Source organism: Syngnathoides biaculeatus, chromosome 12 (genome assembly GCF_019802595.1).
Source record: "Syngnathoides biaculeatus isolate LvHL_M chromosome 12, ASM1980259v1, whole genome shotgun sequence".
Classification (NCBI taxonomy): domain Eukaryota; kingdom Metazoa; phylum Chordata; class Actinopteri; order Syngnathiformes; family Syngnathidae; genus Syngnathoides; species Syngnathoides biaculeatus.
The window spans coordinates 18,608,209-18,633,816 of NC_084651.1; the positions used below are offsets into that span (position 1 = coordinate 18,608,209).

A 25,608-nucleotide genomic window follows, 5' to 3' on the forward strand; every position below is an offset into this window, starting at 1 on the left:
CGATGTACTCCTTTCGCCTCTCCTCAGTCCTCTCAGTATCCCACTTCTTCTTCGCTAATCTCTTTCCTTGTATGACTCCTTGTATTTTGGGGTTCCACCACCTAGTCTCCTTCTCCCCTTTCCTACCAGATGACACACCAAGTACTCTCCTGCCTGTCTCTCTGATCACATTGGCTGTCGTCGTCCAGTCTTCCGGGAGCTTCGGTTGTCCATCGAGAGCCTGTCTCACCTCTTTCCGGAAGGCCGCACAACATTCTTCATTTCTCAGCTTCCACCACATGGTTCTCTGCTCTACCTTTGTCTTTTTAATCTTCCTACCCACCACCAGAGTCATCCTACATACTACACATCCTTTGCTGTCGAGCTACACTCTCCCCTACCACTACTTTACAGTCAGTAACCTCCTTCAGATTACATCGTCTGCACAAAATATAATCTACCTGCGTGGTTCTACCTCCGCTCTTGTAGGTCACTATATGTTCCTCCCTCTTCTGGAAATAAGTGTTCACTACAGCCATCTCCATCCTTTTTGCAAAGTCCACCACCATCTGTCCCCCAACGTTCCTTTCCTGGATGCCGTACTTACCCATAACTTCTTCATCGCCCCTGTTTCCTTTACCAATATGTCCATTAAAATCTGTACCAATCACAACTCTCTCGCTGTCTGGGATGCTCAGAACTACTTCATCTAGTTCCTTCCAGAATTTCTCTTTCAACTCTAGGTCACATCCTACCTGTGGGGCATAGCCGCTAACCACAATATACATAACACCCTCAATTTCAAATTTTAGTCTCATCACTCGATCTGATACTCTTTTCACCTCCAAGACATTCTTAGCCAGCTCTTCCTTTAAAATAACCCCTACTCCATTTCTCTTCCCATCTACTCTGTGGTAGAATAATTTAAACCCTGCTCTCAAACTTCTAGCCTTAGTACCTTTCCACCTGCTCTCTTGGATGCACAGAATATCAACCTTTCTCCTAATCATCATGTCAACCAACTCCTGAGCTTTTCCTGTCTTAGTCCCAACATTCAAAGTCCCTACACTCAGTTGTAGGCTCTGTGCATACCTCTTTTTCTTCTGACGCTGGATCCGGTTTCCTCCTCTTCTTTGTCTTCGACCCACAGTAGCTGAATTTCCACCGACGCCCTGCAGGTTAGCAGTGCCGGGGGCGGGTGTTGTTAACCCGCGCCACGACCGATCCGGTATGGGATTCTTTAGATGAACGCTCATATTTGTTTGGCACAGTTTTTACGCCGGCCCCATGCTCCTATCACTCGATAGCACAAATTCACATTTGTCATTAAAAAATGCCATCTTACCTCAAGACAAATGAATTCAGTGAACTATTCAGTAAAAAGACAACTAAAATTGTCCTTTTCCCCACATTATACATATTATAGTATAGATATAGAATATCCACGAAAATATATCCTAGAATTTCTACACCGTACAGCAAAACGTTAAAGAAGTTGATCTGTAGTAATTACTATTAACGTTTAAATCTCAAACTTCTTACGTCGCATTGTACTGATACACTCGACCACATTGCTCACTATCTGAGATATAGATCTAGTAATACTAATAGTATAATCACTTCCCTTTAATATATATATATATATATATATATATATATATATACACACACACACACACACACACACACACACACACACACTTTTGAAAAATGTACAAGTGTGCTCAGTCATGGTCGCAGATGAAGTTGCGGGTGTGATTAGGAATGGCCTTAAAATAACTTACTGGATTAATATAACATAACTGAATTAAAAATAAAAAGAAAATATATAACTAAAATACAAAACAAAAATTTCAAACTCAGAAATGATCATTCCCAATTTCAACTGATATTAGGAGAACATGATATAAAACGGTATTTAAAATTTTTCATCAATAAAAATTCTTGATCTGACAAACTATTTGAAGAAAAGTTCAATGCACTGGTTTGTCAAGGAATAAACATGAATGGTCTATCCCCGCAATGTTTTGAAAATGCTGAAAGTTTAGTTCAATATAATCGGCGTTCGTGGCAACAAGCTTGCGATACATTGGAACAAACATTCCTGTCGGCAATCGTGACGTATTGTTGCGTGCTTGTGCGTGTGTAGAGACGCACCAAGGGACTGCCGTAAATAGGAGGCCGGCTTGCTAGAACGCGCCTTTATGTGCATGCGCTCGAGGTATTGGCCACACCCGAATCAAGCGACGAAGTGGATGATAGTCTGTCTTTTTTTTGGGCGGTGGGGCACGCCGTCACGCTGCCTCGCGATCGACGCAAAGACCACCTTTGCCTGGTGTAACTGAATTTCCTTTGACATGGCTCATGATGTTGATGACATTCAACGGAAATGCGCTCGCATTACGTGAAGCAGTTCTGAACATGTGCTTTCGTACATGCTCCATACATGCTCAATACGGTTAACTTGCATTTCCTGTTTCCGGATGAATACCGGTTGGAGCAGGCTTGTTTGGTTAGCGTTTATGAAATAAACACGTAAATTAAAGTCAAGACCACAAAAAATAAGCGACGTCTTGAGAGAATGCGAGGGGAGGGGCATTACTCTTACTAGTGTTAGTGCCTCAACATGGCTACGCTCGGGGAAGCAAAACAACGAAGTCAAACACAAAGTTGTCAACTAATATCTGGATTAATTTTAGAGAATTTTTCCTCAATTTTCCGGAGCTATTTTCATGAAAATTTAAAAATCCGGAGGACTTTCATCACTGACATTTTATAAATGTAGTAGTAGGTATGAAAAAGCTGTACACTTTCATTATAATATGATACTGCCAGCTCGAGGTTATGAAAAAGGTGGTTTACATTTTCATTACAATATGACTGGTACAATATAATTATGTACAGTTGTGCTCATAAATTTATATACCCAGGCAAAATATTATTTACTGATGATAAATGATGACAGAACTACAACCACCGTTAATTTCGTTATGGTTATGTTTTTTTCCCCAATGATAATGCTTTTCTCAAATGCTTGACAGTTTAATTTGAATCCTATTAAAATAAAATTAAGTGTGTTTCACCTGGTCCTTCATGTTTTCATTCAAGTATTGTACACAAACAAATTCTGCTTGGGTAATCAAACGGAGCATAACTGTGTTTGCTCATTTACTAAGTACAAGTAGGGCTTTAAATTTGAAAACAAGAGCAAGAAAATAAAAAGTATTACGTATTCAAAGTGCTTAACTTCAAAATAATTCTTTCAATAAAAATTAAATACAGATAATGCTTCATGTTTTGATGATATGATAGAAGCAAAATTAGTATTGTAAAAATGCATTATACATAGATTAAAGGGTTTTCTAGAATTTTTAGATCAACTTTGAGGGTGTGTATTAGACATTGGTAGGCATTATACACAAGAAAATTATGGTATTTAGATTTCCATTATTTGGAAAAAATATTTCAACTAATCACGAGTTAACAAATGACTCCTTACTGGAGTTTTCCTCAAGTCCCAGAGTCCCTCCTTCGGATAGATTATCTGTGTACTGTTTTACAATATATTAGATAACACCGAGAGCTCCTCTTGCTTGGCGTTCGACAGAAAAATTAACATTGATTACGTGAGATACAAGATTGAATCTGACCTTTAATAATCATTTAGAACAATTCCTATGAATCATTTGTTTCAAAATTAAACTTCCTACTGGTCATATTGCTTCAAGGGTGGGGATAAGATAAAGCAGCAGAATGCGACGAATGAGAATGGAAGGATGTGTGTGTGAAGCATTGAATCAAACCGCAAGCTTGATCACAAGAGAACAAAACCTGTAAGATGTCACAACACTTGAATTAGAATTGATTTCCTAAGGCGGCAACACATTTGTTTGTTGACCTCTCCTCATACCAGCTCACAATAAAACTGCACAAAAGAGGGTAGTTGTAATGATGAACTATTCATTCAAAGTTTAAGGTGATAGCCGGCAGAACGCTCTGGTCCTGGTGGGACGGCCCACTGTACAGTGTAGTGGTGGCTCGCCGGCCCTCATCTAATCTCCCATTTGCTGGATCTCATCTCCCAGCCTGTCACCCTGCCAGCAACATGGAATTCGCAGCTCCATTTGGGACTGCTAAAAAAGGCAAGGCAGCCCAAGTGGAGGAGGTGCAGCCAATGACTGCTGACCTGTCCAGTTGCTTGCTGTAAAATAAGGAGGTAGAGGGGTGGGAGATTGTGCGTGTGCATCTGTGTCTGTCTGTGCGCACGCACATGTCCGTGTGTGTTTTAGGTGTCTGACGTGATGGTACTCCCCCCCCGCCCCATCAAACAGTCCAACAACTCCCTGGACCTGACCACCTTCAGAGTGATTATCAGCATGTCACCCTCAAAGCCTCATTTTGTTGGAGGTTGACAGTTTAAAATAATTCACTAGTAAATGATCGAGAGTCTATTTTTCCCCACAAAGTTTATGCTAAAAAAAAAAGTTTGTATACTTTGTTAAAAAAAAAAAAACACCTTTATTTCACTTTGGGGATTGTTCGTTTCCCTAACTGGCAAAACTTTGATGGCAACTTTTTGAACCTATCGGGTCGATATAAAAACCCATCCCAATATAACGTTTCACTCTCAAGCGCTTAATCTGGAAAAGTCATTCATATTTGTTTAATTCAAAGATTTACCAAGCGACTTTGACTAGGAATTAATTACACAGGAGCTGCACAATATTTCCTGTAACCCTATGCTACACATGGCACTGATTTCCTAAAAAAAAAGTACTACTGTTCACAGAGTATAAATAAATAAAGCTGCCATGCCTAGGGTAACAGGTCAGAAGCAACGTGAGTATTGTCAGCCCAGAAGGGGTTCAATTTCATTGGAAGAATTGGAAGTCATTTCATGTAGCTATGGTGCAACATTGGCAGATGGCAGTGGCATGCTATTAAAATTAAGGACCAGCATTCATAAATGAAAAAAGACACATTATCCACAATAATCTGTATATGTATGTATTGCTAATTCTTTGCAACAATGATGGGAGATACAGTAGAAGAGCCCTCAGATAGACGTGAAGACTTAACATTATTGTTTGAGAGATATTTGTTCTGAGCATATTATGTTTCATTGAAATTGCGTGCAGGCAATAACCTGGAGTTGCGCTCAATGAAACATGGAATGGAATGCCACACAAAGTACATGGTATAGGATCTTTTCTTTAAGCTTACTAATCTTTCAATAAAACAAAGTAACCTATGCCAATTAAAACAATTTCCTTCAAGCATAGTCCTTGCCAAATGTTTCAGAGATAAAATACCAAATTACAGAACATCTGCCCTATTTTTTAAATGGACATTATGAAGCAACTTTTTAAAATCGCTTACAAACAAATAGTTGGGTCTACAGAACATGGGTGCTCAAGAATGAAATTAAAAAAAGAAATATAGCTTTAGTTATCTGCCCGTTGCTGTGAGTAAGACGTTCTGAATTTCTGTCCTACAGTGACGTGACAGTAGGGCAAATTCACACATTAACCCTTAAACCTCAAATTGTTTGCATGGACTTTTTTTTTTTTTGCATATTTTGACTATGAAAGGAAAATGTCCTGGGAATAAGTGTTCTTGCCCCTTTTGTAAGAAAAGTTGGAATTTTCAAATATCTAGTAGGTTAGCGTTTGGTTATCCCTGTCGTGTCGTCGATGACGCATCAGGGATTTAACAATCTCCTCCAACATTTTGTGCCCAAGACATGGCAGCAAAACGCTGACAAGTTATTTAATGTAATTTAAATGCTGATTCATGTCGCTTAGAATCTTATGGTTGTCATGGTAAGCCGTGCTCGGCGTGGGATCTGTGGTAGATCGAATGGGGCAGCCCAGGACCAACTAAGTTTCAGAAGGCTTAAATAAAGGGGTGTAGAGCAGACTTTACACAAATCAGGATTTTTGGGGCTGATCAGAGAGTTTAAAAAAAAAAAAAAACAACTGATGACCATCACAAGATGGATCAATGAGTCTACCTGTTAAATTCCTGTGTACACTTCTGTGCTTAATTGCACCAAATATATATTTACAATAAATAATGTAGCTTTGTTCATCCGTATATGCCAGTGAACTAAAGTGACAAACAGAAGAAGTTAAGGGTCTTCAATTAATTGGCAGGATGTACATACAGCTATTAACGAATCTATTTTTTGTAACAGTTTGCCATGAGATTTTTCAATTGTAAAAGTACTGTACCGATATGTGCCTTGGCTCCAAAAATGTTGGAATTCACTCATCTGGTTCGGTCATCTGTTCAACACAACGGCAGCATGTATACGCACCCAATCTACATAAAGTTTGGTTGAAGACTTGTGAGCCGTACCATAGTAAAAGTACGTGACCATAGCTCAAGAGCAAGCCTCACAGAAAGTTCTCTCCTGTGCTGAGCACCGACACCCCCCCCCCCCATTTTCTTCTTATGATACAGTGTGCATGTTGCCATGCCTACGGTAATGACTGCATCCAGTCGCTTTTGAATTGACCAGATAAAAGCCTACTGATCGTAAAAAAACAGGTTGTACATAGGAAAAGATTTTATTGCAATAATGTGACATTGCAATCGTGAAAGAGCAAATTTATCGTGTCGTCTGATCCACGCATTAAGTCTTATCTCAGCCGTCTTGTCCCTCTCATTGCATGTTTTTTTCTTTAAAACAACATTGGCCGTCAATTATTTACAGTATTACATCAAATGACAAAAAAACCTCTATAAAAATACTACTATAAAAAGTAAACAGATTAAGACAGACTGTGGACGACAGTGACAAGGAGTAAATGTCTTTCTTGTAGTCGATCAATGATCGGCGAATTGTGACATCAAAACCGATCAGCAAAAAAAGCCGATGCGATGTGTAAAAATCGGCAAGTTTAGTGCAATTCTTGATCATTAGGGTGTTTTGATGACTAGGTCATAGAAGTGAGACACTTGGAAACTGTTTTGCAATTAGTGAGTGCATAATGCTTCCTTTAAAAAGCTATACAGAAAACATCAGTTCATGTCTACCTCACTTATCTTAGCGGCCGCTCTCTTTTTTTCCTTCCCCTGCAATCCACTTCAGACTGAATTGTTTATACAACTTTAGACTATGACATACAGCTCCCAATAAATAGCGGCTAGAGAGTACAGAGGTGTACACACTATGCAAACTAAACACTGCACCGAAAACATTTCTGGGAATTTACATTTAATATTGCATGTGACTTGCTAACCATTTCCAAAATGTTTATGCAACTGGAGGTAGTCTGGCTCATTACTCTGTGATAGAAATGTTTCAACTATGAGGAAAAAGTTAAAACTGAAATATTGACAGACCAATAACAGTCCGATGTCATGTAAACTTCACGTACACAATGTCAGAGTCGACGGCTAATAGGGTAAAAAGATTCCAATGTGTATGGTTCAACTGTCTATTGATCCATTTTCAATACAGATAGCCAGGAAGTCAAGTTGACCTGGACCGGTCATCAGGCAATTTCAGATGGTTTAACTCCTGGCACCTTTTAAAATCTATGTTGAACTCTTTTAAAATACATCAGACACGCAAACACCAAAGGCATGAATAAAACATCTTGGTATGGAGGTCTAGGGGGGACTTACACATCAATTAAGCAATCTGGAAGACTGAAAATTACAATGAAGCAAAATAATTTTACACCTCTCAACAACATGTTAATCTACAAATTTAAGATTATAATTCAATCTGCCTCATTATTTTTTTTTTTGTTATTTTTTGGCCTCCAACTTGAGCCATCTCCACCTGCACCTCCTATCTGCTTCAAGCTTTGCCACATGAACAGTACCCTCCTCTTTAAGCACCCTCATTCTAGAAAAGCCGATTAAACTTAATTTGTTTTTTACTATTGCCAATTTCAAAGGCTAATTCCAAAAGCATCCTCCAGGAAAATATTAAATACAATATTTATCAGTTTTTATTGGCCATTTCTGAATTTGAAGTTAATTAATTCCGTGTTCTCACAATCCTTAAAATTGCTCCATTATTTAATACATTTAACATCCCCACCCATAAACTAATTACATAATTGAAGGTACATTTCCTAATTAATAGAAGATTTAGTAGTGGATCAACTCTTGTCGCCGATGTTACACGTGCTTCGTGGTTATGCCGAGACCACAACCACGGCCACGACCCACAGGACTTCTACGCGGAAATACCCAATACACGTGCAAAAAGTACAACATGGGCTGACCTGGTGAGCATAAATGTTGCTTAAATGTAACAAAGGATCTCCGCTCCAGATGTGAGTAGTGTAGCCAAACATTTTCCTCAAGTAAGAGAACTGTTACTTGACGATAATGTGACTCAAGTAAAAAGTAGTGCTCCTAAAAATTACTCCGTAACAATAAAAACTACAAAGTGAAATTATTACTCAACTAATGAGTAAATAGTGAGTTACCATTTTTTTTTAACCACAGCATGATCATAAATTAAAAAAAATAAAATAAAATTTGAATGTGCAAATTCTGATGTTTTATGACCGCGTGTGAACATATGCACAGTCAAAACTCCCCCCAAAACAGCTCCAACTTACTGCATGGTGTTTTCTTATGTTATATGTGAGCCGAAATATTCACATTTGGGCAGATAGTGCCAGAGAAATACTACAATACATGAAAGCTAGGGGCACATGACGATAAATGGGGCAGGCTTATCTAGTGTTAATGGTCATGTCTGGGGAAACCCAATGGAATACGTGTGAGGTCATGTGACATTGTGTCATTTGATTGGTGAACTAGACTTAAACACCCCTCGGGCTTAAACTACATTGGCGCAAAGAGCTCCCGATACGGAAGTCGAAGTCTCACGCACAAAATGGTTCATACATACAGTAAGCAGTAACTTAAATAAAAGTAGCAAGCGACATTTACATCACTGTAATAGAGTAAAAGTACCGTTACTTCTTAGCAGCAGAAGTGGTGCATGTTTTTTTTCTGGTCCCTTCAACTCCTGTGAGTGTGAGAGTGAAAGGCTGTCTGTATCTATATGTGCCTTGTGACTGCCCGGCGACCAGTTCAGGGTGTAGTCTGCCGTTCACTCTAGTGCCCCACGACCTTAACCAGGTTAAGTGGTGTTGAAAACGGATGGATGGATGGATGGATACTGTGAGCATGCCATAGTCTTCAAAAACATTTGAACGATATATTCTGACATTATATATTGTTATAATCATACATTCTGTTGCCTTAATTATGCACTGTCATCGAATATTACTACTAATAATATTAATATAACAAATATAAATAAAAATAATACTACATCCTTTTCCCAAAAAATGAAATGCATTTGTATTTTGTAGAAGTATAACTGCAAATTAAATGTAAGTGCTACAACGGATAGGGATGGAGCATAGATTTGACTTCATGTTTGACAAAGTCGTTATAAGAAAGTGAGTCGAGTACTGTTAATCACAACAGCTAAAAACAAAATCTAACTGAATTTTGAAAACAAAAGAGGATGTGCACAACACTACTCAGATCTTACTGCTTTGAATTATAGTCGGTTTACTTCACAGAAGTTCTTGTGCATATTCTTCTGTTTAGAATACGTCTAGTTGCTTGTTGTTGTATAAACGAATGCAAGAGAGAGCACAAAACACCTGCCTTTAATCCTTAAGGTTCTTGCTGTACGGAGGTCATGTACATCTTAGTTGATGTCATGCAGAACAAAATGTTTGGGCCGACTTTAGAGACATATTCTTCAGGAACACCGTGGCTGAAGTCCGACTTAGAGGTGAAAAGGGCATTTCATTTTTGACATTTCTCTGTAAGACCTGATGTTTATATCATGCTTTGGCAATGCAGATGTATGTTTCGGTTCACCCTGCGTGGCGTGTCGGCAAAATATTTTCACATCACACGTATACAGTTTCTGCGTGTTACAGGCACTCTATATATCGGTACTAAAATGATCCTGAATCACATTATGTTAAATTAAATGAAGCTATTACGGTTATATTTGGCAAGGTCTTTGTACTTTGTAAAACCGATCTCCTTCACCCAATCTAGAGCATCTGAAAATCATGTGAAAAACATTGACCCAGATTTTTGGATCATGACACCCCTAGTAGCAACAATTGGACAATACTAGTTACTAATAACCTGCTGACTGAAGTACAGCTCTGTTGACCATTACAGGTTCGATCATGAAAGGATAGTCCACTTGGTGGAGGTTTCATTAGTGGACCATAGCGGTCCCCCAAACTTTAACAGAAACACCAAACTGGATACCAAGTATCGCTCAAATGGCTCCATCATGGGCGCATACATCAAGATCCAGACTCCATATCACTATATGAGCGGTGGGGTCGGTGGGAGGTAGGGAATCACAGGACTCCAAAGACAGCTGCAGCTTATAAGGAATGTGAGGGGCCTCACGCCAAGAGAGCAAGCAGGGAAACCATACCATATATGGAAGCAGGCGCAATCTAAATTTTATCAATGAGTGGAGCGGGCATGAGAGTGGCTTAACATGCAAAGCTTGGGCTCCCATCCTTGACGGAGTATGTACGTGTTAGTGAGGGCCTTGGAAAAACAGCTCACAGGAAAACAGGCCTGAAAGTGTCCATCGTCCATTGGGAAAACTTAAGCAGTCTAAACATTGAAGACAATCTGAGTTTCAGCCCGTGACCGCATCAAGGTGCGGACAGCGAAGGGAGCTTGCTGAATAAGTGAATCGCTTCACTTCAAACTCAAACAACTATGCGATCATGTACATGGAAATAATAATTATCAACATAGCACAATACAAAATAAAGTAAGTTAACCTTAAGGAGATGCATTTTTTTCCCCATAATTTAAATTCAAAACAGTTCCTGAATCCCAGGTGTGGCTTGCTTTTGTCAAAATACCCCACAGACCAAGAACTATATATCCTTACAGCAGATTTCTTGCTATGGTGTAATTGGCTTGTTTTAGGGTTGAGACTGTCTTTTGCAGTCACCCATCCTCATCACGCCCACATACTGTTGAACCAATGGTAAGACTCGATTTTGTTAAACTAAAAACTAGTAGATCTTGCCAGTGCATTCATGGATTCCAGCTTCTAAGGCAGAAGTAGAGCTCAAGCAACAAATACATTTCAATTGTTTTTGCTCTTGCCGCATGACCACATGTACCAAATCCTCCATCATGCACACGAGTCCCCCACAGCAAACAACTTAATGTACCTTACTAGGGGACCCTGGGGAACCTGCCTTTTTTTTTTTTTTTGCCATACTAGAATAAAGTGCCCGAGGCCCTGTAGCTCAGTGGTTAGAGCATTGGTTTGATAAACCAGAGGTTCGTATCCCACTGGGGTCTCCACTCCCTGAGAAGGGTTGCGTCAGGAAGGGCATCCGGCGTAAAAATTGTGTCAGACAAATATGTGCGTTCATCTGAGATGACGCGCTGTGGCGACCCCGAAAGGGACAAGCTGAAAGAAACTTACTATACTAGAATAAAGCGCAATTGTACATCCACTACAGTAATTGGCAGTGATGCTCCCATTGTCAGTGTGCGCAGGGAGTATTAGCTCTATGGTGTAGGTCTTTTTTTTTTTTTTTTTTATTGCACCGAGGAGGCAATCTGAAGTACAGTAAACGAACCCATAAGAAACAAGATGTTTTTTTTTTGTTTTTTTTTTTAAAATAGGGATGAAAAGAAAGGCGGAGAGAAACGAAGACAATGAGACAAAAGAAAGTTTCCCGAAAGCTAAGACAAGTTTGGTTTGGTTTCACTGTGACAACAGTGGGACTCTAGGAGACACGGAATGAAAGAATAGACCACGTGACTACATCCGGGGCACGCGGCCATGTTGAATGGGTTCACTCAACTGATGCGCCATTCACTCCATAGCTTTTGCATACAGACCGGAGTTACACAAATGTTCGTATTACTGTTAAAAGTGACGTATCATTGCTAAAAAGACTTTGGAAAGTTATCGGGGCTCATTAGATGTTGCTTCAAGAAACAGTTACGACAAGAAGTGTACTTTGATCGACAATATTGACCCATTTATGCCTTGGAGAAACACAAATGGAGCAAGAATTTTGAACTGTAGGTGTTGTTAACCTATCCAGACATTGTCAACTATCTCCTCTTATACCATGGACCAACTAAAGCATTACAAAGGTCTGGAGGCCTACAACCAATTCATCAATGGCTGGGTTCGTGATGTGGCGGTATCCATTATAAGCAACCTGTCTCTCCACACTGCTAAAGTTAGTATACTGCACAATGCAATTTAAATATGTACCGCGTGATTACAGTCAGCGTTGTGGTAAATTATGTTGGTTGAAAGAGGTGTAGATTATTATTTTCATTTATGTTACGGAGAGGGAGAGAGAGAGAGAGGTTTGACCGGGACGAGTCCCAAGTGGAGCCTGCACCTTTCTCCACTTCCACGGCTACATTTTTAACTCAACTCACGAAACAGCTAGCGGTGCGGTAACTCGTTTTTGCAAACGTATTACAAAAAAAACAGAAAATACAGATTTTGGAGACATGCATTGCATTCACACATGAGTATTACGTAGGCCCTTGGTCCTAAAGAATACTTCTCCTTCACAGAACTTAGTTATTGCTAAGTAGGTATGAAATTCTAAAAAGGTATCCAACACTTACCAAGAACAAAATGCTCCAAGCAAACTCAGAAATAAGGGAATGATTTGGCTGCTCGATGGGCTCTGCTGATACGAGACAGCCACAGCTGTCGCCATTTGGTTGATAACTGCTCCGTTTTCTGGCACTGGTTCTTGATCACAGCTGGCAGTCGAAAGAAAGACGCTTTACAACGCCCACTTTTGTTCGAGCAACCAATAACATAGCAGTGCGCCCCCATTCATATGCCTTTCTGAAATGATTCCTGCTTAGTTATGGTTTGTTTACTCAAATTCACCATACCAAAATGGCAACTGGTTTGTAAAACAGAATCTGCGTGACGTCAGTCGAAAACAGTCTATATGATGGCAGCGGACAGCATGAAGCTAAATAAATTAAATCGCCACTTAAAGACATCACACCCCAGTCATACTGAAAAATTGATGGATTTTTTTCAGCGAAAATGTGCCAAATATTACTGACAATCTTTGTGAAAGTTACTTCAGTAAACAAGTGAGCACTGTTAGCATCATACAAGGTAGCATAGCAGATTTGTTCATTTTTGTTTTGTAAGTTAAATGTTTTTCTATATTGTGCTCCTGAGTTAATGCTGATGAACTGAATTTGAAGTTATTATTTATTGATTGTATGTAATTTTATTGTTCACTATCAAATGGTGCAATAAGTCGGTCAAAAGTGTCTACAGTTTAAACAAGGATTTTTTTTTTTTTTTTTTATTTCAGGCATATTGATGTGCGTCTGTTACAGACTAAAAAAAACAATAATAGTTATTCTTTGTTGTAAATTGAACTATATTTCTATAATTTATTTTTGTTTTCTTTAATGTTAACTTTATAGACATGATATTTATACCTGTGGGGCAGGGGCGCGAATTGTTTTCTTCTTGCTGGTGGGGGGGGGGGGTGACAGAAAATAATTGAGAAGCACTGAGTTACTGTAACAGTGTAGGACATCTTAAAACAAATACTCCTCATTGCCTTATCCACAACTTAGTATAACTAATATTATAACAGTGTTATCAGAAACTAATAAAGGTAACATTTTAACTAGGATAGGCTCCAGCACTACCATGACCCTTGTGAGGATACGCGGCTTGGAAAATAGCTGGATGGATAATCTGCTAACGCTGCACTCTGCTTACCTTTTGGCTTTTGTGCCGGAATTTTTTAGCCCGTCAAGCTTTCACTGGTTAAGACACTGTGCGTGTGTTTGGGGATTTTAACAGAAAGGCAGACATGAAGAAGGGCTAACTCACAGTAGGATTTAAAAAAAATTAATAAATAAATAGAAAGGGACGATAATGAAATATTTGTTAGGTTGTTTTGTTTTCTACTTGATGTGTGGGCACTAGACAGGCACACAGAGTTTTTCCACAATATGGCCTTTTAAATGATATACAGTACTTGACTTATTTTCATCTCTTCATTTTAAGTTTGCGGTTGAAACAGACAAGACCCTTTTTACAACAATGTTGAAACGCATCAAATCATTTTAGCTTCCGTCTCACCCCTCACCCTCCCTGGAAAACCCCTTTTTGTGATTCGGTGATTTCAGTAGTGAGCCAAGGGGCAGCGTTTGTGCTTTTTGTCCCTGTACGTCATTGCTGCAGTGTCCCTGGAGTAGACTGTGGACAAAAACAGCTGGGATGATCAAAAATACAAATAAACAAAAATTATCAGAATAGGGTTTGGATGAGTTCTGTAAACCGTTTCTTCCTGCCAACTGAAAACACTTCCATCTTATGAGGATGATGGGAAAGGTCTACTTAGATAGTTGGTAAGGATGGATGCAACAATGGTAACACGGCCTAATTGTTAGTCTTACTCCAAACCAAACCATACAAAACCCAATTGAAGAGCTTTCCAAGACTCTGCAGCTCAAAACAAGAATCAACACAAACACTACTCTATGTTAACACATCACTCTGATCCATTTAGAGCCTTAGAGCCTGTTTACACCAGGCAGTACAGTTTGATTACATTTGGTAGCGTACACACATTCACCGCCCCCCCTTTTTTTGCATTTCTATTGTCCAATGTTGTGAGGAATACCAAAATAATTTATCTGTATAGTTATGACCAGAAGTGATACACTTCCTAAAGGGTGGCTCTAGACATTTGTTGACTGGTTGACAAAGGACAAGAACAAAAAAAGAACAGTCACTTTTCCACTGCACAGTACCCGCACATCTTTACCTTACAGCATTGAACTTGTTCTCTGTAAGTGACTTTTGGCTATGGTACAAAAGACAAAAAAAAAAATGCCCACTCCAGTATGGTACTCTAAGATACCCCTCAATTGTTATTCTTTTATTTTATGTTATATTATTTCACTTTGCTAAGTTGCAGATGTCTCATTGGAAAAGGGTGCCCTGCCTTCCTCTTCCTTGGGACCTGAGAAATACCATGCCTTGGCTGTGTCTTTGAGTAATGGTTGGATTTATACTCCATGGTTCAAGTGACAAAAAATGTTTTCTTTAATCTCAAAAGAGGCATAATTCAAATCCAAATGCTAAAAATGGTTGGGGGGGGGGGGGGACATGCAATAACTAACAGAGCAAAATAAGGGAGGACAGAAAAAGGCAGGACAGGACAGGATGTGTAAAATGAGCAAAACAATGCCACTAACAAGTGTTGTGCTAGTATTATTGTTAGTGGCTAAGCACCTGAAAGAACCTCTTAGTTGATGTTATTATAACCTGGGTTGGGATTAGTGGTCCCAGTACAATAAATTAAAGGCATAGCGAGTCTATCAAACTTATTAGTGAATGAACACCATATCACATGCATGTGCCCTGCTGGGATAGACTCCAGCACTCCCGGGATCCTTGTGAGGAAAAAGGGCTCAGAAAATGGAAGGATCACATGCATGTTGGTAAAATGGTGTACAGACCTAAACCTAAACCTTAAACCTGATGGCACATCGAGGTAGGTTGACACCCCCCCCCCCACACACACACAAACAAACGCTAGAGGAAAAAGATAAAAGGTCTACTGAAGACACCACTGAATTCCTTTCAAAAGTCATGACATGTCCATCACCACAGTTATTGTGGATCCAAAGTGAAGACAAAGTTTTAGAGACACTTAACCTATTTTAGCAGCTCTGTGTCTCATCCAAACCCAAAGTAGATAAACATGGGGGGGCTTCATATAGCAGGGTTTGTGTTTCTCACCTTAACACAAACCAGATCTGCTGTGATTTATCTTGAGCGGTGTTACGAGGCTTTCCTAGAGCAGAAGTCTGCAGGGTTCACAGCAACCTTTTAGGTCTCATCTCTACTCAAGGCCATTTCTTAGTTTTAAAAAAAAGATTTGGTCCTAAACAAAAGTCTTACAAACAACAAGCAAGAATTTTAGTGTCTTCACAGCACGACCGATTATTTTCCATTGGGGCATGTTTACTTAATTTCTGTTTGTGTTATTTTTTGCAGAGAGATTGCCCACCATATGAAGCTTCTTTTTTTTTAAACTCCTCCACACAAAAATCAGGTTCTCCATTAAAAAAAAAAACAAACAAAAAAAAAGGTTACCCGATTGGAGAACACATCGTGAAAGCACGGTATATCACATATCCAAAGAGTAGAAACTGAACTCTAATCTGGCTTAATAGGAAAATGACAGCACTTTTATATATATTTCACATGATTTTTTTCTTGCCTTATATGACGACAATCATTGTTTGAGAAGAGTTTCTGTTCTTCCAACACATTATTATTGTTGCAGGGAATTGATTAGTCTGGTTCTCTAAATTAACAGAGTGAAACATCCAGCCATCCATTTTCTGAGCCACTTATCCTCACAAGGGTTGCAAGAGGCCTGGAACCTATCCCAGCTATTGTTGGGCAAGAGGCAGGGTACACCCTGAACCGGTTGCCAGCCATTCGCAGGGCACATTGAAATAACCATTCACACATTCAGGCAGTTTTGAATTTTCAATTAATGTATATTTCTGAGATGTGGGAGGAAACCGTAGCGAAAACCCACGCAGGCATGAGGAACACATGCAAACTCCACACAGGCGAGGCCAGGGTCTGAACCCCATTTCACAGAACTGTGAGGCAGATGTTCTAAGTCTCACCAGTTGTCCACCATGCTGCCAATTATAGTATAAGAATTGAAACCAATCATTGATTTCCAACAGTCCCAACAAAGTTTCAAGGTTACAATTGGCAGAAGATAGCATGCTCAGTTAAAGTTACAGGTACAGCTGTTATTTGACATTTATGGGCAAAAAAGTTTTTCATACAAATATTGCATTCACGACACATGCAAATTATGGTTACATCACAGCAGTAAAAACATACTTATATCAAAGCCCCCCTGTACAACAGGAGTTGTGATTAGTCCTAATGTGAAGCGACTGCCAAGTACAAAGCAGTAATCTCCCTCTGCAGTTACTTTTTATTGTTTCTGCTATAAACACCAGTTAACTTTTTATATTTGTATGAAATGTCAAGTGTCAAATAAAATTATTATTAAAAACAGTGCTTGTGCAGTCAAAGATTTGATAGTTTAAACGAGGGGTGCTCAAACGCGTCAATCGCAATCGACCAGAGCAGTTTCGGTCGATCACGAAAGAAAAAAGACAGACAAAAGACAAGAACAAAAAGCCTTTTTTTTTTTTTTTTTTTTTTTACACTTTAGCTCACTCCGCATGTGCAAACAACAACAGTAAAGGAAAACGCGCTGTCAGAGAGCCCCCCCCCTCTATTTTATGCTCTCGCTTAAGAAATCTTAAACATGAGTATGGATGCTGCAGTAAAGAAGACAAAAACGTATCACTCTGTCATTTTCGAAGTGCGTTTGTCTTATCTGCCAGTGTAGTGAAATGTGGAACGACGTTTTCGAACTGTTTACGGAAAATACAACACCGACATTCCGCCGAAAAGCAAGCTGAGAATGAGAAAAGTGAACGAACTAAAATCCCAACTGGCCGCACAGCAGTCACCGATGCATCGTTTCCGAGTTCGTCACATCACCCATAAAAGAGGCATGGCTGACTCGTTGTTCCAATCTTTTAAAAATAAGGCGGAAATATTATCTTCAGTAAAATCTCTGCAGTTGTAAAGGAGTACAGACACACGGCGCTGTGAAGCCATGGCAGATGTGTGGAAGGACATCTCAGATTGTGTTTCTCACTGCAGTTGGACGAATCTACTGACGTGTGTGACACAGCCCAGGTGTGCATTTTCATTTGTATGGTGTTTAGTGATCATCAACGTGAACTCAAATAGTTACATTTTTTTTTTTATGTAATTATGTTGTGTAATATTGGCTGATGGCAATATGCAAGGCACACAAACATACATTTACAGGTAAAGAATCCTCAATATACTAAAAAAACAAGTCACCCCCTTCCCCTGTCGGTTGCGAGAGGCTGGATATTTGAGAAGTAGATCTTGGGGTAAAAAAGTCTTGGCACCCCTGGTTTAAACCTTAGAGTGAATTCAATCTATTTCACAAATTTCATACATCATAAGGGAACACTTATTTGGGAAAAAAAAAATGACAGTTGATCCTGTTCCTTGAACACAACAGATTGTGTTTGACCTTGGACATTCGAGTGTATTGCAGCATGTCTAGATCCACCCTTTAGCTACAGATAACTTAATTTAGTACCCTACAAGTGGAAATAAAGCAATATTATACTAAACCAAACTCTACTACTTGGTGGAAACAGCTTTAATGACTCACCTTAGTGTCGCCCATGCTCTCTGACTCAGAGACCTGGTAGGTGAGGTCCGTCTCCTCGAAGCCTGTTGCACTCATGCGTTGGTCTGTGGACGGGTCAGAGCGTGGCGGCGAGTCCGGTGAATTGAGGCATGTTTGGATCAGCGCTTTGCCCGTTTCACTGGTGATCATGGGCTGGAGTTTACGGGTGGCAAAGGTGTAGACGTGACCAGTTTCGCTGGCCACGAGAAGCAGAACTTGGGTTCCTGTCAGAGTGGAGAGCTCATATGCCTGGTGAGGAAAGACCGGTACACGTTAACACTTCATTCACAGAGGGACAAAAATGTTCATTGCATAATTTCAGTGTATATTCAAAGAGTAATAATATCAATGTCGCTATGTGTGGTCACAAGGAAGGTAATCAATCACTGGATTTTTTTTTTGGTAAAGACACCAATTCAGAATGGATTACCAAAGCAATGGAAACGATTATGATAAATTGGAGATGGTTTCCATTCTACTGGAAAATAATGACATCAGTTCCACTGAAACATGGTTTTGTTTTGTTTTAGATTTATGGAATGCTCGAGGAGAGGGGTTTGAAGATGGGTGACTTGTAGGCTTGGGCATCGTTTGAATTTGAGGGATTCCGGTCCTCATTCCTCATTTCCATTCCAGTTCCAAACATTTCCCAATTCTGATTCTTTCAGGGAGCCAGATCAAATAATGTTAAAATTATAAACATCCACTTATTTAGCAACCCAAAGTGTAGATTAAAATGAACATTTGATTTAAGGTTCTTAATAACCAGTATCATATTTTCCGTCATTAGCTCATACATTGGCTTGGACACTAAAACAAATGCTTACGTGGTTTCAATCGGATCTTGATTCCCATCCCTAATGACTTGCTCTTTTGTCATTTGTGCTGTGTATTCTTGTTCTGCGTTAATCTGGTGATTCAACCATATATTTTTTGTTCATTTGGAATTAAAAAGAAAACCGAGGAGGAGGGGATGTAATAGACCCCCCCAAAAGGTGAACATCTGGAACAAATAACCTCGTCAAGAAGACATTGCCAAACTAAAAATAGCCTTGGAGTTAAGTGTGACGTGTCGTGCAAATGAAGCCAAAATAACATAAGATAAGGCTTCCAGAATAGAGCGTGTGATACTGTTAAGAGACTGATTGCAGTAGGGCAACAGGCCGCACAGGAAGAGGGAGTGACAGTGGGCCAGCCTGAGGGCAGGATGTGATTGGCTGGAAACCACGAGGCCGCCAGCACACTCTTCGTTATTGTAATATACTGTATAATCCAGCCATCCAGGCACAACAACAACACACACACAAGATGAAACACAAGGCTGCACTCAGAGTGAACTTGTGAAGAAGCTTTTATATCTAAATGAATCATCACTTATGTGGAGGATGTGCGTGATGCTGCTGAGGCACCAAGCCATCACCATCACCTTGGTGCGCTCAGCATGAGCCAGAGCTGCAGTTAGCTGATAGAACTTAAATTGTTTTATTACGTCGTAATGGAATGGATTGGAGCACGGTACTTTTAACGTTGCAATTCTATAATGATATGAGTGTTGGTGGCTCAGTCACCACCACGTAGGGACTTTAAAAAAAAAAAAAACGGACTGAAGGGAATAAGAGAAAACTAAAAATGCAGAAAGTGTTGGTAGCAGCTCTAATTAACCAAGCAATGATAAGGGAACAGTGTCAAACAGCGGGCCAATAGGCAGGACAGAAAAAGAACACAGAAGTAGTTGATTTAGGACACTTGCTCTAATGACCAATTTAGTGCACATCATCAACATACCATTAAGTCCAGAGTTGATATTTCAAAAGAGTATCAATGCAAGGAGGTAATTACATTTTAAAACTGAGAAACAAGTTAATGGACACATTTAGAGTACAGTGGAACTGCTTAGGTCAAACACATTTGACACAACTTAAAAAGCTCTAAAATAACAGACTACAAATTAGACATTCGTTCGAAAAGATTACACTTGCTGTTTGGGGCCACATTGCATATGATTTACTAAACCTGTAATCCTTTACTAAGATTCCACACAGTAGGATCTAAATTTCATGTTCATCAACTGTAAAGATTAGACGAACTGTTGGTTGCAGGTGAAAAAGTGGTAGAGACATTGCTCCCATTTTACATGAGATGAACTGAAATATGAATTAACCTTAACACAAACCCAACACCAATGAAGTTGGTACATTCTGTTAAACCTTCCATTTTCTTAGCCGCTTATCCTCACAAGAGTCACTGGAGTGCTGGAGCCTATACCAGCTATTAACGGGTAGGAGACAGGGCACATAGAGACAAACAGCTACACTCACAATCACACCTATGAGCAATTTAGAGTCTCCAATTAATGCATGTTTTTGGGAAGTAGGAGGAAACCGGAGTACCTGGAGAAAACCCATGCAGGCACGGGGAAAACATGCAAACTCCACATAGGGAGGGCTAGGATTGAACCCAGGTCCTCAGAACTGTGAGGCCAACGCTTTCCAGCTGCGCCATTGTGCCGCCCCGTTAAACCTAAATTTTTACAAAAACACAATGATTTTCAAATCATGTTCAACCGATATTTAATTGAATATGCAAAAAAAGACAACATATTTACCGTTCAAACTGATTAACTTTGTTTTTAGCCAATGATGATTACCTTCGAACTTTATGGCTGCAACACATTCCATAAACGCTGGAACAGGTGCCAAAAAAGATTCAGAAAGTTGTGGAATGCTCATCAAACACCCGTTTGAAACAACACAAAGGCAAACACGCTAATTTGGAACAGGTGAGTGCCATGACTGGTTATAAAAGGAGATTCCCTGAGTTGCTCAGTCATTCACATACAAAGGTGGGGCGAGGTTGAACTCTTTGTGAATAAGCGTGTGAGAAAATAGTCGAATAGTCTAAGGACAATGTTCCTCAATGTACAATTGCAAGGAATTTAGGGATTTCATCATCTATGGTCCATAATATCAAAAAGTTGAGAGAATCTGTAGAAATCACTCCATCTAAACAGCAAAGCCGAGAACCAACATTGAATGCCCGTGACCTAAGATCCCTCAGGTCGCACTGCATAAAAAATATGACAATGTGTCAGGGATATCACCACATGGATTCAGGAAAACTTCATAAAACCAATGTGATTAATACAGTTCAGCACTATATCTGAAAGTGCAATTTAAAACTCTACAATGCAAAGCAAAAGCCATTGATCAACAACACCAGGAAATTGTGGACCTCGTGTCTTCCCGCCCAAAGAAGAAAAGAAGCAACCGGACTGTTATGGATGTAAAGTTCAAAAGCCAGCACCTGTGATGGTATGGGGCTGTGCTAGTAGTACCAATGGCATGGGGAACGTACAGTACATATCTGTGAAGGCACCGTTGATGCTGAATTGTGGACGCAGCTTTTGGAGAAACGTTGCCATCCAAAAAAGACTTTTTCATGAACGGGCCTGCTTATTTCAGTAAGAAGACGCCAAACCACATTCTACACGTTATAACAGTGTGGCTTCGTAGTAAAAGAGTGCGGGTACTACACTGGCCTGCCTGCAGTCCTGACCTGTCTCCCATTTAAAATGGCAGATTATAGAGCGCACACTAAAATGTTCCTGTTTTCGGTTTATCTGGATTATCAGCATTATTTTTATTTGTTAAATACCAGAATGTTGAATGTTTTTAGCCATGGGCATATTTATTTTTTATATACAGTTTATTGTTATTTTACTTGTTACCACTTTGAGATTTCTGAGTTTGTGCAGAAATTGTTTGGTTACACAAAGCGATTGTTGCAGCTGCTGTGCGGGTGAATGGTCCTATATTATCTTGGAGGTAAAGCTGCTCAATGTGCAAGTCCCGGGCTGGTGTGTTTACACATGGTCTGTGGGTGTGGAGCTGGTTGGATGCATGCACTGCCAAACTCTCTTCAAGACCTTTGCGACACCTTATGGTAAGAAAATAAATACGTAAATAAAAATAAATAAATAAAGATTAGCTCTGGTGGAAGTTCCTGCAGTTAGCATGCAAATTGTATGCTCTCTCTCAAAAACTTGTGATATCTTTAAGACTGATAGCAGTCCATTTTCCTGCAATAAGTGTGGGGGGGGGGCTACAAAAAAAGGAAATAAATTCAAAGAAAACTTTTCCTCCTTTTGATGGTCACTGATCTGAAGTCAACAGATACATGCTATTGCATTTAATGTTGCAACAAAAATCCCAAGACAAAAACTAAATATGAACCCAGAATGAGTCCTTCAGGCTTTTTCTGAGTGGAGAGTCAAAGAAGACGAACATGACATCATGTGGCACGACTGACAGTTTACCCTGAACTTTTGCAACTATGTGGCCATCACTCCGCCTATTGCAGTAGTCTGGGGCTCGAACTGTCAGTGTTGCAACCACTCCTTACAAACTATATTCTAAAAAATATTTTGCAATCAAAACATGCTGCAAATTGTCTGGCTCTTGAAAACGCCAAATTCTAAAATAATCTTTACCATTTAAAACAAATGAACTCTGTGCAGGGAGATATTTATTAGGGTCTAGTAACGTTAACTGCTGGCTCTACAAACGAAGTCTCACAACTGCTACTGAGAAAAGGGATACTCAGTTGCTATTGTTAACGAAGCAACCTGCCACTTGATACAGAGTAAGAAATCCTGTGTACTTAATCCTAATCTGTCAAGAGGGGGGGATGCCTCAACACATTCTTTGTGAGACTAAACCTCATGATGCTAAAAACATGGACTTATTTTTTTTAACTATGTACCTATTAATCTAGTTTTATTTTTCTGATCCACACAACACAGCGCATCAAATGATATTCATGTTACCAAGAGCCTACATAAAGAAACCTCAGTTTCCACGACAACAATCTGAGATACATAGAAGAAGAGGGTGGAAAAAAAAAAAAAAAAAGTGAAATGCGGCAGGATACACTGTGAATGTGCCTGCTGGAAAATAACAGTGCCAAGATTTGTTGTTATTGTTAATAGCTCCACTTGACACAGTGTTGATGACTAGGAGGACTTTGTTGTTTTCTATTGTGGAGTACACAATAACATAAGACACCCACAGCCCATAATGGCCCGCACTTGTCTGCTGTGTCGGGCTGTCTTCTGCTGTTCATGTGTCGGGGGGGTTAGTCAGCTGTTGGCACCTAAAGGCCTGCTGCCACCGCCTGTGAGTGGCGGCAGCGCTTCGGTGGCACTCGGACCAGTCGATGCACTGAGGGCTGTGCTGGCAACCGCTCCAATACATAGCGTTTCTATCACATGAAGTCAAATAAGTACGTCAAAGTCAATTAAGTGAACTGTAAGTCCTAAACCGTCGTGTGTGAACGCGTGTGATTGGTGGGGGTTGCCACGGTCATAAATAGAAGTGTCATTTGCTCCATTTGGAAATCCATTCCTTGTCACGCACTCACTCACGTATAATGTGCCATGCATTTCCTAATGATCACGACCTGGGTTGAAATGTTAACGGGTTCAATTGCTAGTTTATGACAGTACAGTGGTTAGCAGAGCTTCCTCACAATTCTGAGGTTTGGGATTTGAACCTCAGCTCTTGCTTGTTCTCTCAGTTCTTGCGTGGGCTCTCTTTGGGTACATCGGCTTCCACCCACATGACAAAAACGTGCACGTCAGGTTCAGTGAATAGTGTAAATTGTGTGTGCGTGTTAACTGAGCAGTTGTTCGCGTGCGTATCCTCAGACTGACAGGCAACAAGTCACTTCTTGGCCCTCGTCAACTGAGATAGGCTCTACTTTGCCCCTGACCCGTACGAGTCCAAGTGTATAGAAAAGGACAGCTGGATAATTGCTTCTTGTACCACTGTTGTTGATTCCACTCGTGCAGATACGTGAAGGAATCCACTAAAGAGATAATACAATTTATTCTCCCTTAAAATGTCAATCTGCTAACTTCTACTAAGAATCGTCTCATTCGGACAGGTCTTATTTCAAGTAGTGCTCAGTATGATGCAGTACAGCTCTACACGAAAGCAAACTACATTAATTCCAACACCATTTAAAAACTGAGCCTGCATGTCTATCAGTACAGCTCTTACTGAGTTGTCCTTGGGCGGACCTGCTGGTGTGTTTGCATGTGCCTGCAGGGGAGCCAAAAACGGGTGACAATTGAAAAGGAGCGCGGCTCGCAATGTTGTGACTCACCTTCTTCATGATCCCGGTCTTCCTCTTGCTGAAAGTGGTGTAGCGTCTCAACTTGTTGTCAATAAATTCCATCTTGATCTTGACGCGACCACGTGTCTTCTTCCCCGGCTTTGCCCCGGCGACCCCCCCGGGAACCAGGCCGTACCCTCCGGGAGCTCCTCCGACCTCCTGGCCCGTGACAGCAGCTTCCATCTCGGTTCTCTCCCGCTTCACCCCTCTCCTGCTGTCCCCGAGCGAAGCCACCGGATCGTCGTCATCCCCCGAGTCCGAGTCGTTGTCCGAGCCGCTGCACAGAGGTACGCTCTCCCTGTCGGGGTCGAACCTGGCTCCGTGAGGCATAACGATGCCCGCGTTGACGCCCACCATACTGCCCTGAAGGGCGGCCTGAAGCGGGCTCACACCGGTCCCGTTGCCGGACCTCACACCTCGGGGACCCCCTGGACCGTTCGCCCCCAGCATCCCGAGCGCCTCCCTGCTTCCGTGCCGCCCCGCTGCCCCGCTCTCGCCAAGCCCGACAGAAGCTTGCCCTGCTCGGATCAAGACGGGACGATTCCCGCTACCGATAGGAGCCGAACCGAGCGCGACGCCGCTACCTCTAGCTGAAGCTGACGCGTTTCCGTGTGGTGCCGACCCAACCTGGCTCGGTAACATTCTACTTCGCGGCGCGACTGTGGGTGACGCCAGCCCACAAAGCTGGACCTCGTAAACGACGGACACAACGCATGCACGGCCGGGTCACAGCACGTAAACAAAGCGGCTCGGCTGGCGTTTCGACAGGTTCGCACAAATGGAAACAAACTTTGGCAAGTGTTGCTGCCCGCTGGACCTTCTCCGGCCACCACAGCTCACTTCACCCTCCTCTAATGTCCAAAACTCTCAGCACTTTCTCAAAAAGGAAAAGGCGGAGCGCGCCCGCCATGTTGCTCCGCCATAGCACGTAGTTCCAGTTGTGGCCTGGAAACGATGCGAGCAGGAAGCCGGCACTTGAACGGAGAACGCAGCCCCAAGTCCGGCAAGAGCACGAGGGGTCCCGCTTTGTGCTTTGGAATGGATGAAAAGTCAATATTTCTGCTCAGTGTTGACACCGGCGGAGTAA

General features: G+C 40.8%; 1 protein-coding gene across 4 annotated transcripts in view; it reads right to left on the reverse strand.

The window, feature by feature from the left end:
* srfb (serum response factor b) overlaps nucleotides 1-25,608 on the reverse strand; it is a 49,295-nt gene extending 23,687 nt beyond the window's left edge. For 3 of the 4 annotated variants that reach the window (XM_061836445.1, XM_061836443.1, XM_061836444.1), the window contains exons 1-2: nucleotides 24,513-25,606; nucleotides 18,330-18,596 (exon numbers count right to left, since the gene is read on the reverse strand). In XM_061836445.1, the coding sequence (XP_061692429.1) occupies nucleotides 18,330-18,596; nucleotides 24,513-25,163 (918 nt within the window). In that variant the 5' untranslated portion in view covers nucleotides 25,164-25,606. Of the gene's footprint in view, nucleotides 1-18,329; nucleotides 18,597-24,512 lie in introns of all 4 variants that reach the window. The other variant, XM_061836441.1, reaches the window with a different exon arrangement.